The 18,919-nt window shown below is 34.9% G+C and overlaps 1 protein-coding gene across 1 annotated transcript in view; it reads right to left on the bottom strand.

Annotated features, from left to right (window-relative positions):
• Positions 1-18,919, bottom strand: part of LOC123550411 (T-cell immunomodulatory protein-like) — a 41,979-nt gene that overhangs the window by 15,443 nt on the left and 7,617 nt on the right. Inside the window, exons 2-6 of the mRNA XM_053546896.1 lie at positions 6,349-6,576; positions 5,370-5,418; positions 4,590-4,661; positions 3,698-3,816; positions 1,618-1,673 (exon numbers count right to left, since the gene is read on the bottom strand). Coding sequence (XP_053402871.1) covers positions 1,618-1,673; positions 3,698-3,816; positions 4,590-4,661; positions 5,370-5,418; positions 6,349-6,576 — 524 coding nt within the window. The remainder of the gene's footprint in view (positions 1-1,617; positions 1,674-3,697; positions 3,817-4,589; positions 4,662-5,369; positions 5,419-6,348; positions 6,577-18,919) is intronic.

Below are 18,919 nucleotides of genomic sequence, written 5' to 3'. Positions count from 1 at the left end.
ACGGACAGGACAATCGCTATATGCCTCCCATATGAATAGATGCCAGGGGCATAAAAAAGGCAGCAGAGGCTATAGATTGTTGAGAAATTCCTTTTGTAATAGCATTAGAAAGGCCGAAGAGAATTTAGAGTAGATTTAGTTTTTACCCCAAATTTTTCCACTGTATCCTATTTTTTTGGCATGATGGGGTGCACTGTACCCCAATATTTTCAAAGTAATAGTGATTACTGTTATTATTTCAAGAATGGACGAGTACACAATAGAAGTATTATCCTTCCACAGACCAACTAGATAGTTTTCGCACACTGAAAAATCCTGTATTGTGAATGGAGTTTTGAGGGACAAGTGATTCAAAGTAAGAGATGTTAACAATAACTGGCAACAGATGCCCTTTCAAATAAGAGATAACCTTATACAAGAGGGTCATGATGACCCTGGATCGCTCACCTGAGTAATATGAGCTACATGTTTCAAATGTCAAACCGACGAATTTTAGAAATTTTTTTGGAAAATTTTCCGATGTACAATCAAGTAACCCCTGGGGCGGGGCCAATTTTACCCCGGGGGTCATGATTTGAACGAAATTTGTAGAAGTCTACTAGGCAATGTTACATATCAAATATCTAAGATCTAAGCCTTCTGGTTTGTTTTTTAAACATTTATGAAGATTTCCCTATGTACAATCAAGTAACCCCTCGGGCTGGGTCAATTTGACCATAGGGGGTCATGATTTGAACAAATTTCGTAGAGCTCCACTAGGCAATGCTACATGTCAAATATATAAGCTCTAGGCCTTCTGGTTTATTTTTAGAAAATTTTGAAGATTTTTCTATGTACAATCAAGTAACCCCATGGGGCGGGGTCAATTTGACCCTGGGGATCATGATTTGAACAAATTTTGTGAAAGTCTACCAGGCAATGCTACATGTCAAATATCTAAGATCTAGGCCTTCTGGTTTATTTTTAGAAATTTTTTGAAGATTTTCCTATGTAAAATCAATTGAACCCTGGGGAAGGGGTCAATTTTAACCCCGGGGTCATGATTTGAACAAATTTAGTAGAGGTCCACTAGGCAATGCTACATGTCAAATATCTAAGCTCTAGGGCTTCTGGTTTTTGAGAAGAAGATTTTTTAAGATTTTCCTATGTAAAATCAAGTGACCCCTTGGGCGGGGTCAATTTTGACACCGGGGTCATGATTTGAACAAATTTGCTAGAGGTCCACTAGGCAATACTTCATACCAAATATCTACGCTCTAGGCTTCTGGTTTTTGAGAAGAAGATTTTTAAAGTTTTTCCTTTCGGTTGCCATGGCAACCAGAGTTCTGCATGGAATTCAATTCTTTGAATAATTTTGAAAGGGGGCCACCCAAGGATCATTCCTTTTAAGTTTGGTGTAATTCTGCCAATTGGTTTTCAAAAAGAAGATTTTTTTAGAAAATGTTGACGGAAACACGGCAGACGACGGACATTGAGCGGTCACAATAGCTCACCATGAGCCCTTGGCTCAGGTGAGCTAAAAATGATTGTATGTCAATGTCAGACAGTATATAAAACAAAATAATTTGTTTGCTCATGTGGTGTCCTTAAAATTCATGTAAACATAGGGAGTATTACCTGATTGGTCCAATATTCTAGCTGTGTGTTATCAGTTTTCGAGACCACACATAAATCTGCAAGCAAAGAAAATATATTATGTAAAATACGACCACCAAAAACCAACCTTGCTATCTATCCCTTATACTATAAGAACTCACTTTTCTAAATGTCAGTATATTGTATTTGCTCTGACAGTAGGTAAAACAGCATATCTAACATAATCAAAATGAAATGCATGGGTTAACTCTTACCCTACTAAATTCCTAAACTGAAATTGTCTATCTTTCAATTTGGACAGTAATATTAACTGTAAAAAGGGGTGCATATGAAAAAGATACTGACTGACTTGCGAACAGTGCAGATCATGATCAGACTGCATGGATGTGCAGGTTGATCATGATCTACACTGGTCGCAAAGGCAGACCAGTCCTGTCCAGCATGATAAGGGTTAAAAGAGGTATGTCTATCATAAAACCTTTTGAGATTACTCTTATTTGTTTTTAATTTAAAATTGATAACAAAAAGTAAACTTCAAATACTTCTGTGAGTTCTATAACAAAGTTAAATGGTTCTGCAGAATATGTATTAAAGCTCTCTACTGTGATAGTAACACAGTAAGAGGGTTTCTCTACCATGTTAGTAACATGGTATAACAGTTTTTAATATTAAGTGTCAATTCATTTATATTTATGGAGGACTAATCAACATGGATATCATGGCAATTCAAGAAAATAAATTCCATTTAACTAATAAACTAAGTCCTATAGGCAAGAAGTCAATAGGGGTCAGGAGTGAAAGTCAAAGAGACACTGATGGTTGGCAGCAATAGGGATCATCTACTTGGCATGTCCAGTCATCCCGCTAAATTTCAACACTCTTGGCCTAGTGGTTCTCAAGTCACTGTTCAGGCTCCTGTGACCTTGACCTTTGATTAAGTGACCTCAAAATAAATAGGGGTCATCTACTCTGCATGTCCAATCATCCTATTAAGTTTCAACATTGTAGGTAAAGTGGTTCTCAAGTTATTTCCAAAAAATGATTTTACATGAACAGGCCACTGTGACCTTGACCTTTAATTGACTGACCCCAAAATCAATAGGGGTCATCTACTCTGCATGTTGAATCATCCTATGAAGTTTCAACATTCTGGGTCAAGTGGTTCTCAAGTTATTGATCGGAACTGGTTATCAATGTTCAGGCCCCTGTGACCTTGACCTTTAACGGAGTGACCCCAAAAACAATAGGGGTCATTTACTCTGCATGAACAATCATCCTATGAAGTTTCAACATTCTGGGTCGAGAGGTTCTCAAGTTATTGATTGGAAATGGTTTTCCATGTTCAGCCCCTGTGGCCTTGACCTTTAACAGAGTGACCCAAAATCGTTAGGGGTCATCTACTCTGCATGACCAATCATCCTATGAAGTTTCATCATTCTGGGTCAAGTGGTTCTCAAGTTACTGACCGGAAATGGTTTTCAATGTTCAGGCCCCTGTGACCTTGACCTTTAATGGAGTGACCCCAATATCGATAGGGGTCATCTACTTTGCATGTACAATCATCCTATGAAGTTTCAACATTCTGGGTCAAGTGGTTCTCTAGTTATTGATCGGAAATGGTTTTCCATGTTCAGGCCCCTGTGACCTTGACCTTTGATGGAGTGACCCGGAAATCAATAGGGGTCATCTACTCTTTATGACCAATCATCCTATGAAGTTTCACATTCTGGGTCAAGTGGTTCTCTTGTTATTGATCGGAAATGGTTTTCGATGTTCAGGCCCCTGTGACCTTGACCTTTGACATAGTGACCCCAAAAACAATAGGGGTCGTCTACTCCAGCAGCCCTACAACCCTATAAAGTTTGAAGGTTCTAGGTCAAATGGTTCTCCAGTTATTGCTCGGAAATGAAGTGTGACGTACGGACGGACGGACGGACAGACGGACGGACGGACAGGGCAAAAACAATATGTCTCCTGGGGGAGACATAATAAACTATCTTTAAACTTTTACATCACAAATTCATGTCTAAGCAAAACAGCCATTATGGAAATTTGTACCCCCCAAAATTGATTTTACAGTGCTAAAGCTCAACTCATTTACCAGCTGTCAGGTCATTATCAAGGTCCACAAAAGCTCCAGACTGAGGTGTCCTTAATGGTGCAAGAGTTGTCTGCCCCTGTGGTAGTCCCTGTTTCTCCTCGGTGAAGTTCCTATCAGTTCTGGTAAAGTGATAAAATAAATGCAAAAATCAGTTTAATTACCTTTTCAGGCAGTACTGCTAGATTTGTATATCTCATGACAAATGTTCAAGACACTCAAATGCAAAGATGAAAGTAGAATATACAAGGTAATACATACAGACACTGATTTAATTGCATGAGAATGGCATGGTCTTAGAACAATAAATGAGAGGCCCATAACTCAGCTTTATCCGGTTTAATATGTTTATCTAAAATCTTTTGTGTTGTTTTTAGCTTACACATTACATCAACACAGTTTCAAGTTATGTGACTTTCCAGCTTGTCATGGTGGGAAAAGACCCTAGGCGCCCCTCAGAAGTATTTCAGCATGGCTGGGCACCTTGGTAGAACAACCAACCTTCCCACAAGCCACCTGGATGGCTTCCTCACATGAGAGAATTCAACATCCCCAAGTATGGTTTTGAACCCACAGCAGTGACATGTAAGAGATTCGGCGTCAGCACTCTGAACTATTCGGTCACAGTTTTCTTTACTTAGGCATGGCTGATAGTGAACTGGTACAGTGGTGAGTCACAACCTGTTGAATAATTTTCTTATGCTGTATATCAAGCACCCGAACACCCTTAGTTAACAAAGGTCAGGACTGGCTTTCAAAAAGCTTCTGTCAAAGGTAAGTGTACTACATCAAAATAAATATTTCAATGACACCAACAACAATGTCTAATAAATTACACTCTTTAGTTTATTTCCTTCTGGGGCTATCAGTTTTAAAACAATTCATGAGTACTTACCTGAATATCCAAAAGTATCTTTCACCTGGAGCCTTTTCACCAAACAGATCTGGAATCATGTCTGCATTTTTACTGAAAAGAATCAAGTGGCAAACTTAACTCTGTTGGCTTTATTTTTGGAGGGAGAAAAACTAGAAAAGAAAGCTATTTTGAGAATCAGAAATGTTTGAATTTTTTTATTTGTTAAGGAAAACAGTGGTCTAGTGATTTGAACCTGTGACCCTGCAGTTGACCTGACAACATCATAACCAGAAAACTTTGTCCTACACTGGGAACAGTGGTCTGAACTGTAACCACAGGGTGAACCTAACATCACTAAACTGTGGTGTGTGAATGTGAGTGTGAGAGGGGATTTGTCCTCTGTTTAAAATAGTGGTTTAGTTATGATGAGGTTGTCAACTTTAATCAACCTCGCAAGTTTAGATCCAGGTGTAAATGTGACTGACTCTCCACCAGTATAAAGTGAACCAAAGTGATTCAAGCAAGCTTTTATCTTACTTCACAACTAAGTGAGCTGCCATAAATGTGTGTAACCTATAAACACAATAATTTGATTTAATCCCTTTATGTTATATTCCAGTAACTGATCTATTGCACATTTATAATAAAATCATTTTAGTACCTTTTTTTGTAAGTATTATTACGATATTGACGGATACTGATTGTCAACAAAACCAAATGATCAAGTTTTCTCTGTATATAAGTATCATCTTTACTCTATGTAGTATCTATATAGGTAAGTTGTTTTACTAGTGACACAGTGTGTGTAGTGGTACTTACTCCATCAGAAGTGGTTGATCAGTCATATCTGGCAACTTTAGGAAACCTCCTGTAAAAACATGTCATGATTTATGATAATCATTAAATGTTACCATGGTAACTGACAAAACAGAAGTTTCACCAGATTCAAGTTAGACCACAACTTATATAAATCACTTTTATCTTATCAACTCTAGTAATCACTAGATGGTAACACTTGTTCCCTGACAAGCTCTACAATATGTTTACTGAACATTCTAGTTTTCATTCTGAATTAAGGAAGGCACGGTGGTCTGAGCACGAATGATGACAAGTAAATATCTAATATTGTTAATATTCATTTCCACATGGCTAACATCAAGGTGCATCTCTCAAAAGCCTCATTCCCTGGCCCTAGTATGAAAATAAATATCTGGGGGGTCATCAATGTTTGAAGACTGAAATTAGAGATAAACCTAGAATTTCCTTCCTTTCATTTCAACTAATAAATAAGTATACTTCAGATATGAACTGTCATCAACATTGACTGAAAAACTTGAACCATCTGTTGGTAAATTACTGACACGTGAAATGTCTGTCTCATTTTTCAATAAAGGAAATGTCCGAATGACCTGTATTTCTAAGTCGTAAATTGACATAAACCTGTGAGACGGAAAAATCCAGGACATAGAGAAAAAATAGCATTAAGTTTATTTAGCTATTTATAATATAATCTGTTCAATGATCACTTCTTCATGGCAAAATAAAACCTAGTCTACATTATCAAAAATAAGTTAAATATTGGACAGACATATCAGTTCTGTAAAATGCCAACCTACTTTTTATTTTAAATGATGACAAATAACACAGAAAGTGTCCCGACATAAGTGACACTTTTCTCAGAAATCCATTAATGAGACTTGTCCTAAATCCTTCATGTGACCAACATTCCTACACATGATAATGTTAGACCTCTATAAGCCACTGTAGGGAGAAGGGAGTGGAAGGTAGTAATACACACCTGTTGTTGTATTCAGACTAGAACCTTGACCCCAGTATATTCTTGGTGATACTGTATAACTGGTACCTCCCTTTTTATGAAGAGTTATCATGACATCCATTTGTAAATCACCGTCAAAATCAGCCGGTACAACACTTGAGATATGAAGATCATTGCTGTCTAATACTAGAAGTTTTGTTTCCTTGAAGTCTTTCTCAATATCAGCCAAGTACACAGAAAGTGACTTCCCTGAAAAAAAAATAACATGTTTTTTTAAATTCCTTCAGTACTGGCAAAGTTATTTTGTTAACATTAAACTGTAAAGAAAAAACAAGTGCCATAAAGGCAATTAATCAAATCAAAGAAAAAAAGTTTAAATTCAAAACATTATCATATTAAAGACCATCACAAATGCTAAAACACATTTTATATTGTTATACTTTCAACACTGAAACAAAACATTATTTAATGTATTACAGATAGTACCAAGTAAAATGGTCCTGACTAACTTCTGACATAGTTCAAGACATATGGTGAATAGCTAAGGATGAAGCACAAGTTATAAATAAACAACTATTTGGTCTGCTGGTCCAGTGCCTAAATCCGGACACTTTTGGTGGTTTTATGACGATAACTTTGCATTTCAAAACCGCACTCGCATCACATTTCAAATGTATAAATTTAGGTTCTTTATAAATCTCTATGCAAAACAACAAAATCGTATGTTGCTGATTTCATCATAAAAACGTCATCAAATGTGGGCCAGTAAAAGCTGTCAAAATCGACCTTCAGAGTGCTTAAATATTCGGACACTATTTCGGTATGAAATGCAACGAATCAGTGCATCAAAAAGTAACAATGAACACGACTTTGTTTGAAACAAAGCAGTCAGATTCAGTCCAGTAAATGTATACAGACATCTCCGTTCGACTTAAGTTTTATTACCTGTTAATCACGTGATCATATGGACTAGTTTCTATTTTAATGTATAACTGCCAAATATAACAGTAGTGTAATACACAATAATATCTCTCTTAGCGAAAATTAATGTTTACAACTATTTTTACCCACATGCAGATTCTGTTGCTGTTGTTATACTTTTTGATGCAACTACGCACTATAATAACGCCGCGAAAATTTTATCTTATGAATTACTTCCTTTGTCTGCAAAATGCTGGCATTTTCTTATCTATTGAATTAATCATTACATAACAGAAATCGGTTAAATTTCTTAAATAAATACTGAGGGTAGTACAGAATTCTAAAACATGTTTTACATCAGTTTTGATCAACGATGAAATAAGGCAGAATTGCTTTCTCATTAAATTAGTACCTCGTCGCACCTCAAATAACTGGCGTGCGCTGTATGACGTCATGCCCCACGACACACAATCTTTACTGTAAGCGGTGCGGATATTTGAAGGTAATTTTCTCTGGAAATATTTACATTCACGCACTGTTGTTGACAACTGGTGGTCAAAGCGTTCGTCTGCATCGATCATATTCATTCCAGTAAAAAATCATGATCGTAAAGCGTTTTCTAACGGTGTTCGAATATTTAAGCACCGTCCGGATTTAGGCACTGGACTAGTAGAACTGAACTGGTGATTCAGAATACCCCACAATTATTTAAAAACGATTTAAACAATATTTGAGCCACGCCATGAGAAAACCAACAAAGTGGCTTTGCGACCAGCATGGATCCAGACCAGCCTGAGCATCCGCACGGTCTGGTCAGGATCAGTGCTGTTTGGTTTCAACAGTCAGGGGTGTAACTGTTTTAAGTTATGTAACCTATTTCAGTTACTTTTTCAAGCATTTTGTAACCTTAATTTGCCCTAGTGACCTAGTTTTTTCAACCCAGATGACCCATATTCAAAATTGACCTAGATTTCATCAAGGCTATCATTCTGACAAAATTTCATGAAGATCATTTAAAAATACAGCTTCTATTGCATACACAAGGTTTTTCTTTGATTTAACCAAGTGACCTACTTTTTGACCCTCCATGACCCATATTCAAATTCTACCTAGATTTCATCAAGTCAATCATTCTGACTTACTTTCAGGAAGATCAATTGAAAAAATGCAGCCTCTATCGCATACACAAGGTTTTCCCTTAATTTTACCTAGTGACCTACTTTTCGACCCCAGATGACCCATATTCAAACTTGATCTAGATTTCATCAAGGCAATCATTCTGACCAAATTCATGAAGATCACTTGAAAAATACAGCTTCTATCGCATACTCAAGGTTTATCTTTGATTTGACCTAGTGACCTACTTTCTGATCCCTGATGATAAATAATCAAACTTAACCTAGATTTCATCAAGGCAATCATTCTGACTATATTTCATGAAGATCAACTGAAAAATACAGCCTCTATCACATACACAAGGTTTTTCTTTTATTTGACCTAGTGACCTAGTTTTTGACCCCGGATGACCCATATTCAAATCTGACCTAGATTTCATCAAGGCAATCATTTTGACTTAATTTCATTTAGATCAATTGAAAAATATAGCCTCTATCGCATACACAAAACTTTTCTTTGATTTGACTTAATGACCTACTTTTTGACCCCAGATGACCCACATTCAAATCTGACCTAGATTTCATCAAGGCAATTATTTTGACTCAATTTCATGAAGATCAATTGAAAAATACAGCCTCTATCTCATAAACGTTTTTCTTTGATTTGACCTAGTGACCTACTTTTTGACCCCATTTGACCCATTTTCGAACCTGGATTTTATCAAGGTAATCATTCTGACAAAAATTCATGAAGATCAATTGAAAAATACAGCCTCTATAGCATACACAAGGTTTCTCTTGATTTGACCTAGTGACCTAGTTTTTTACCCTAGATGACCCATTTTCAAATCTGGCCTAGACTTCATCAAGGTAATCATTCTGACCAAATTTCATGAAGATCAGTTCAAAAATACAGCCTCTATCACATACACAAGCTAAATGTTGACGGACGCCAGACAGACGACAAGACGCCAGACACTGAGCGATCAGAAAAACTCACCTGAGCAGCCTTACTCAGGTGAGCTAAAAAACGTGGTTGCCTGTGATATGTTTTATGTATAATTATGATCTACGTTAATTGGCAGTTAAATACGTATTCATAAAGACTATGGGTGTATTTTAGAAGGTCTTTTCTTCTATATACTTGTAGCTTAATATTAAGGAAGCATTAATAGATGCAAAATGGCGGATCGATAACACAAAATAATACGAGGTATGAAAAATCGCTATTTTAAGTGAAACAAGCAAATTCGATGAATTGGAATCCCCCGCCGAAAGGGTCAGAGTTGAGGAACGGCAAAAAAATATATCCAGCAAAAAGTTAAGAAATGTTACCAAGAAGCAAATAATTTCATTAGTCAAAATCAAATTAAAAGAAAATGAATGGTTTGTTTGGGTGGGGGGTGGGTGAGGATACAACAGTTTACATGTTGATTATAAATATTGATAGAAAACGAAAAATGAAAAAAAAATGAAAAAATTGGGGGGGGGGAGTTGGGGGACCAAGGTAAGGTGGTGACCAGGTGTAGGTACACAACATCACATGTTTATAATAAATGTTCATGGAAAAGAATGAAAGAAGTTTAATGAAATTCTTCCAATTGGTTGCTTTGTTATGTACAGATCTGTGGATTTTTAAACAATTAAAGGGCAATAACTATATGGAAAATTGACCAATCGAAAAAAAACTTGAAAGGCATCGGATCATCGTCGCAGTATCTTGGTTCATGTCTGTTTCAAGTTTGATGAAATTCTACCTGCTAGTTACTGAGAAATGGCTGCAGACGGACATTTTTCATTAAATCAAGGGCAATAACTCTGAGGGAAATTGACCTATCAAAAAAAAACTTGACGGGCATCAGCGCAGTATCTTGGTTCATGTCTATTTCAAATTTGATGAAATTCTACCTGTTAGTTACTGAGAAATGGCTGCAGACGGACATTTTTTATTAAATCAAGGGCAATAACTCTGAGGGAAATTGACCAATCAAAAAAAAAACTTGACGGGCATCATCGCAGTATGTTGGTTCATGTTTATTTCAAGTTTCATGAAATTCTACCAAGTAGTTACTGAGAAATGGCTGCGGATGGACGGACTGACTGACTGACGGACTGACAGACGGACAACGCCATTTCAATACCCTCCTCCCGATTTCATCGGCGGGGAATAATAAGTATACTTTGTATACCAATTACCGGGATACGTTGTACATACTACCGCGAATGTCCTGTTTTAACACTTAACATGAAAAGTGCTTTACATTTTTTCTCTCATTATTCATGCTGAATGTGCTTAGATATTTAGAAATATTATTTTCAAAAATTACAGTGTCTTTCTTATTATTTCACACTGATCCCAGAAATGAATAAATTTAGCTAAGTGACTTGTCTTTATGGTTAATCTTTGCAATTTTTCTCACTAATTTTCAATGAAGTTGCTTATTTCTGCCATATCTGCTTCATATTTAGTTTAACCTATTGTAAAATAGAAATGCTCTCTTTGCCTTAGATCAATTTAATTTTAACAACTTCTTTAGATTGTAAGTTGAAATTCACGGTAATAGTTATATGCCAGAAAGTGCTAAAATTTCCCACTTCTGTTCTTTGAATGACAGAAGTGGAACTTTTACCTGATGTATTGATGAATATTTTGCCAAAAGTCTAACACTTAAATATAAATTAATTAAACAGAATATGGTTCATCCTTTCATACAATCATTTTGTTATAAATAGATCGAGTCCATTGACTGCAATGTCATTTATGCCACATAAGTATAAAATACACAGAATGTCAACTGGCTGTAATCTCACGTGATCTCGTGTCAGAGCGTGAATCAGTGTTATCTTAGTGAAGCATACAATTTGTAGCTTTAAAACAACATTTAAAATACATGTTAGCTTCTAAAACAACATTAGTTTAATGTGAAAAAGTCTTAAGACACAAAATACACATTTCTCACCATCTATTAGACCACGATAATCCGTAAATAGCCAATCGCAAAGCAGACTTGTACCCGTCTATATTTCATATACAACAGTAGCGTTGTATATATATCGGGGGAAACTTGGGCAAAAAACGCGTGAATTTCGTGCCAATTTACCATCTAACAATACAGGCTAACGCCGGAGTTAAATGACCTTGCAATATTCTCACCAGTTATCAATGGGATAAAAAATAAGACTGACTTGGAGGTAAATTCAGTTGACAACGTCTAAATATTAATATTGTAAAAATGACCCCATGTTATTAGATATCAATAAAAATGAATTACAATAAACTACATATTTGTAGTGTAGAACCAACTGGGTAAAAACGTAATTTACACATTCACTGAAACGTTTCCAAAAGTTGTAACTTTTTATGTTCACTTGTTATAAAAAAGACATGTCAGCACGATCCTTACATTTGCAATCAACTGGATCCAGTTGTTCGAAACTTTAACAGGCGATTGAGTTAACGGTCGATTGACTTTATCAGTAGATTTCGACAGTTTAGAAAACTTAGAAAATCAAATGCACTTGTTAAGGATTATAAACACTAAACCATCTTTACAGTAAAATTAAAACATCATACTAGTGTTTCCCACCCACCAAGACTAGTATCATAAATAGAAATTTAACAGGCGGTTAGTTTAACAGCTTAATGCAGTGGTCGTGGGTTCGAGCATCATTGGGGTCACGACCATGACTTTTCATATGACCCCAGTACTGGTTTTCATAGGAAACGGACTCGAGAGTGGTTACAATAAGCTTAAACAGTTAAAGCTTTCATCAAAATCGAGCTAAAACAAATTAGTATAAACTAAACTAAACTAAACTAAATTACAACCCGTTAAAGTTTCGAACAACTTGGCCCAGTTAGAAAGTAAAACAACTACATCATTCTTACAAGAAGGGCACGATATAGTAAAAGGTATTCGTAGTCCTACGAGCATCTATGCACTAACTATATCCTGATAGACAAAGTAAACAAATAAAAACAATAACTAACTAACTAACTAACTAAATAAATAAATAAATAACCTGGCTATCTTCTTGAATCAACGAATCAACGTATCTGTCATCGTGTTTCGCCAACATGCAAACTCCTCACAAAAACTAATTGTTCAGCATGCAGTCCAATTTTGAGTATTTTTGAGAAATCCATATTTAACTGTTTAGCATTGATTTTGTGATTGCAAATGACTCAAAGTGTTAATGAACGTTAAATCTTAGTAAATCCGGTATTTGAGTAAAACTGAATTTATACAAGTAACCTGCATTCTTTCATATGCCCTACTGACAATTAAGCGCTAACGGTACAAAGATGATATTACTCTTATAAAAACACGTTAATCCTAATTTCTATAGAACGCGTGGGAGAGTTTTCAATAATTGCAGTTTTTATGTCACGTGGTCTAAGTCGGATAGACAACTCGTGCCGTTGTCTACGGGATATATACAACTCGCTTTGCTCGTTGTATATATCCCGTAGACAACGGCACTCGTTGTCTATCCTATACAAGAATAGCTAGTGATCATACGGTGATAATTAATTTAGCAATGAATAATAAATTATTGACTGTGTCCTTCTTTTGCATACAAAATGGCGCATGGAGAACGCATAACTTCTGGAAAACGAGATCTCATTCAGTTGTCACGTTATTTTGGTGAGATTTGCTCTATATGCCTTTCAAGTTGCCGATCTATTTATTTTTATAGCTCTTTGTTAATGCATGTTGTTACATATATATAATGCCTCTTTACTCTTATATACTTCCGTAATCCTAGCCTATCCTCATAGGATTGTCTACGGAACTTCCGTAATCCTAGAATCGGAGGCTAGGATTTACAGTACAGTACAGACCTGGGGTAATTAAAAATGTAATTGTAATTAATTGCAATTAAATTACATTTCCTATGTAACTGAATGTAATTTGTAATTGGGTCATTTATCAATTACATGTAATTGTAATTTAATTAATTACAGAGCAGTTTTAGGGTGTAATTGACAATTACATTTCAATTACTTTCCAATTACTTTCCTCTGAATTCAGCAAGAATGAACTTACTGAAACTTATAAAATAAATGTTATAAAATACTGCAGTAAATGTTATTAAAAGGGTCAAGGACTATCTTCCCTTCTGCACCAGTCCTGTACATAAGCTTATGTTCCTATCAGGGTTTTTATTTAAGACTGTACAGCGTAAATAGTGATCAGAAATTCCTGTTTCCGTTCTATGGTGATGGAATTAATAGTGTCAAGAGCTGTGAAACGTATATTCTATTCAACTGGATTTAAAATAAGGCACACGCATATAGCGGTTCTCCATTACTGGAGGGAAGATTATAAAGAAGAAGAAGACATGGCACATGCTAATCCAGTTTCTTGAACAAATAGTATATATATGTTTATTACCAGTAACACTTCACTTTAACATGCTAATTTGCATTTCATAGCTGTGAAAAATTTATAACAATAGAATATTATGATTAGGTGTTAATCCCTTGGACATAGCTCCTTTGTTCTGATATAATTGTTTTATTAGAACCAACTGGTAATCTTTGATGATGTTTGTCACTATGTTTTGAAGAAAATGATCAAATTATGATTTGATACTGTTATATGCATCATTATTATTTACATTTTTATCGGAACAAAAATTGAAATGCTTAGCATTTAGTTTAATCATTTTTTATCTGTGATAAAATTCGTTGTATAAAATGATACAAACTACATAGCATTTGACACCACTGTCGTACAAGATAAAAAATACAATTATTATTTTGTATATTGTAGACATTATGAGTATTCTACAGTTTTAGTGACATAGTTATTCTAGGATGGCTCATGAATGTTTTACAACTTATTTTCAATGTGGTCCTTCCGATAACATGTAGTGTGTAGGATAAAAACTTTAAATATATGTTTACAAGAGATCACAGAGTGATCTTGGCGCCCACCATTGAGCCATTTTTGAATGTTCCAAATTTCAAGACTAGCTCAAAGTCAAAATCAGGGTCAAATTTCATTTCGGTACAGAACACTGTGCATGTGGTCCATGCATGTGTTTCAAATTTGAAAGCTGTAGCTTGAGAAATGTTAAAGTAGGTCACTAGATCAATTTCAAGGTCAAAGTTCATTTTGGTACACAAAACTATGCATGTCCTTCAAATTTGGAGGCTGTAGCTTGAGAAATGTGAAAGTAGGTACTAGGTAAAAATCAATGTCAAATTTCAATTCAGAACACAAAAATATACATGTGGTCCAAATTTGAAGCCTGTAGCTTCAGAAATGTGAAAGTAGGTCACTAGGTCAATCTCAAGATCAAAGTTCATTTCGGTACACAAAACTATGCATGCGGTCCAAATTTGAAGGCTGTAGCTTGAAAAATGTGAAAGTAGGTCACTAGGTCAAAATCAAGGTCAAATTTTATTTCGGAACACAAAACTATGCATGTGGTCCAAATTTGAAGCCTGTACCTTTAAAAATGTGAAAGTAGGTCACTAGGTCAATGTCAAGGTCAAAGTTTGTTTCGGGACACAAACCTATGCATGCAGTCCAAATTTGAAGGCTGTAGCTACAGAAATGTGGAAGTAGGTCACTAGGTCAAGATCAAGGTCAACTCATATCAAGGTTCATCTTGCTTCTCAAAACTATACATGTGGTCCAAATTTGAATGTTGTAGGTTATCGACAAAAAGAAGTTTTTCCCTATATAAGTCTATATGAACCATGTGACCCCTGGGGCGGGGCCATATTTGACCCTAGGGGAATAATTTTAATAAACTTGGTAGAGAACCACTTGATGATGCTACATTACAAATATCAAAGCCCTAGGCTTTGTGGTTTGAACAGGAAGATTTTCAAAGTTTTTCCCTATATACATGTAAGTCTATGTAAACCATGTGACCCCCAGGGTGGGGCCATATTTGACCCTAGGGGGATAATTTCAAAAATCTTAGTGGAGGACCACTAGATGATGTCACATACAAAATATCAAAGCCCTAGGCCCTGTGGTTTTGGACAAGAGGTTTTTCAAAGTTTTTCCCTATATAAGTCTATATAAACAATGTGGCCATATTTGACCCTAGGGGGATAATTTGAACAAACTCGGTAGAAAACCACTAGATGATGCTACATTACAAATATCAAAGACCTAGGCTTTGTAGTTTGGACAAGAAGATTTTCAAAGTTTTTCCCTATATAAGTCTATGTAAACCATGTGACCCTCAGGGTGGTCCCACATTTGACCCCAGGGAAATAATTTGAACAATCTAGGTAGAGGACCACTAGATGATGCTTCATACCAAATATCAAAGCCCTAGGCCCTGTGGTTTTGAACAAGAAGATTTTCAAAGTTTTTCCCTATATAAATCTGTGTAAATTATAAAAATAAATAAAGGGCCATAACTCACTCAAAAATTGTTGAACCAGTCTGAACGACGGACCACGGACGCAGAGTGATTTGAATAGCCCACCATCTGATGATGGTGGGCTAAAAATGTAAATGATTAAATACTGCATGAACTATACCAGTTAAATTTGAAACATGTATATTGCAGAACCATGATCACATAAACTTCAGAGAAATTCAGACCTCAGAGAAATACCTGACTTTACATGCATCTTCTAACTGAATTCTCCTTGACAATGTATTAACTATAAATTTAGGGCTAACTTTTAGCTCCTTTTGCAATAATATCGAAGACTGAGTGATGTTCTCCTGCAAACACACATTTTACTTCGAGCTTAAATTCAATTTTGAAATAACTGAAATCAGTTTACAGCCAGGTGAATGATCATGTATATGTAGTACAAAGTAAAGATGTTCATGTAAGAAACACCACATTTGGTATTGTAATTGAATGTAATTAATTACAATTTAGAATGTAATTGTAATTTAATTAATTACATTGCTAAATTTCATGTAATGGTAATTGTAATTTAATTGGACATTTCTCAATGTATTTGTAATTTAATTAATTACATTTTAAAGTCATTGACCCCAAGTCTGGTACAGTAATTGTAGCCACTGCCTTCTTAAAGGTCTAGATTTTGGCAGTGGGCCAAGGGATTTCTGTCTTCACCAGCACAGTTGGGGGCTAATGACCATCACAGTATGGTTCCAATAAACAAGGGTCATTGTTTATTGGAGAGTCAGTCTACCTTTCAAGTGTATCAATTACTGAGAAGGTGAAACAATGTAATTTATTATAAATTAATGAACAATTAATAACATTTAAAGTTATACTAGATTTTATTTGGCATTTCTATGTAAAGAAAAATATTGTTGATCAAACACAATAATAAAATAATCAGAAACTTATTTTCACAATAATAAAATAATGAGAAACTTTCATAAAGAAGTATGTAAGTTTTTATTTTTTTCAAATTCTGTCTGGAGAATTGTGATATTTCAGAAAAATGTGACTTTCACTCATCTAAAGCTGGCAGAATACTTTAGATAACATTTGTCTAAAATTAAAAACAGTATGTGCATTTCAAAGTTACAAAGCAAAACATGAAAAAAGTCACTTTTGGCAATATACTGAAAATGAAAATTGAGTATAGATGGAACGCAATAATTTTATATTAATTTTTTTTGTCAGCACAAAGAACTCGTGAAGTTTTCACTATACTGGTTTCGAAGCAGTTTCCGTCGGCTAGTAGTATCCGTCAACGCGTTATTTTACGTTTCGTGACGTTCTTCACAATGAAGTCGAGATTGTTTCCATAACGCTACCCTGCAATCCAGAGCTCTGTGAAATTTCATCAACAAAGGGTAAAAACTTTCCAAGAAAACTCGAATTGTTCATTCCATAATTGTTTTGTTTACATTCCGCACATAGGGGAATTCACGTGCAACCAATGCGCATGCGCAAAGAATAACTCCGTAATCCACAATTAAGTTGAAAGTTCCTCCTTTTGGCAGTCGAAACCAGATGATTTACCAAAAATACATAATAAAGATAAAAATGAGTCATTTTTGTGCATCGGTAGAACATCGGCTTCACAAGCATGAGATCGCGAGTTCGAGTCTCAGGTTTTGCTTTTTTTTACCTCCTATTTTCAACAAGCCTAATTTAACACATGAACCTTCAAATTTCTTAAAATTGTATTAATTAATTTCACCAGAAAGATTAAAAAAAACACGGATGGTGCTTTTCTAGTCGTATTCACTGTAAAAATGTACATAAATATTAAAACAAAAATTGATGACGGAAACTGCTTCTGTATTCAACCGATTCAGCTCAATTTATTCACCCCTTTTGGAGCCCCTCTGTGTGTTATCACGTGCGCTAGACACTATTGATATTCATGTTTTTGTAAAGCAGAAGAGCTAAGGTGTTCTCTTTGGGAGCATTTTACGGAACTGAAACGTTCAAGAAAAAAGATATTTTAAAAATCTTCATTTTATGACGGAAACTGCTTCGAAACCAGTACTTGTGTTTTATTATCATTATTATTTTCAATATTATTACTGTATCTTTTATCATCCTATATGTAATATAGTAATAATACAGTGCTTTAGGGTATAGCGGATAGCTAACTAATTTTTCCTGCATTCCAATTCAAAGAAATAAAAATATTAGTTTTTTTTTCAGTATATCAGACAAAAAACATCTATTCTTCTTAAAACATTCAGCTTTTCATAGAAATTCATGTGTTTTTTCTCTCCACGATATTGTTTACATATGAGCTGATTTAGGGTGTACAGGATAGCTTTGGTCATTTTTTACATTATTAGTTTAAAATCCACATCTTAACAAACTTTCCAAGATTTCTTTAATATAAATCAGAATAATAATGTATTCTCTTTTCAAAAACATTCAGCTTTTTAAATTTCTATCAAATACTTTTCATTCACTGACGTTCTTTACATATACACTGATTTGGTCTATAGGAGAGATCGCCGTGACGTCACGCGTTAACATCTGTTTATCTGGTGGTTGGCAAAACAAATGATTTTAACACCGTTTGCGTATTGAATCAGAATTTTTAATTTTTAATAACTTTTTTGCTCATTTATGGATTTTCAAAATTCAAAAAGATTTGAAATACTAACAATCTTCATATTTTTGCATCCAAATATCTTTTTTCAATGAATAACCGTTTTAAATGACATATAATTTTAAAAGCGGCGTAGTGATTTTCACAACCTTTAGAAAAACAGTGTAAGTTAAGCGTTCATAATTAATCCATTTTATTTCGAAATAACAATTAAAAGTAATCAATAAATTGCTTGTTTTATAACCTTTCCACTGATCAAAAAATTATTTATGTAATTTGTGTTTTAAGAAAGTTTAGACCGTTAGAAAAACATCACTGTTTACAAAAAAACATGGACGGTCGGCTTCTGCCCACCCGATCATTGTCTTATCAGTTCTAAAAATAGAATTTGTATACAAACACGATCTCTCCAATAGGGGATAGCTTTATTTTACATTTGCTGACATATGAAAAATAACACAACAAGCAAATATTTAAAATGTATGTCAGAATGTCTGTTTGCATGCCAGTAAAAGAATGATATGAAAATTTATACAATAATTCAAGTCTAAGTATAAAATTT

Source organism: Mercenaria mercenaria, chromosome 6, assembly GCF_021730395.1.
Source record: "Mercenaria mercenaria strain notata chromosome 6, MADL_Memer_1, whole genome shotgun sequence".
Lineage (NCBI taxonomy): Eukaryota > Metazoa > Mollusca > Bivalvia > Venerida > Veneridae > Mercenaria > Mercenaria mercenaria.
Note: the sequence above shows the minus strand (reverse complement) of the source record. Positions and strands in the feature narration are given on the sequence as shown.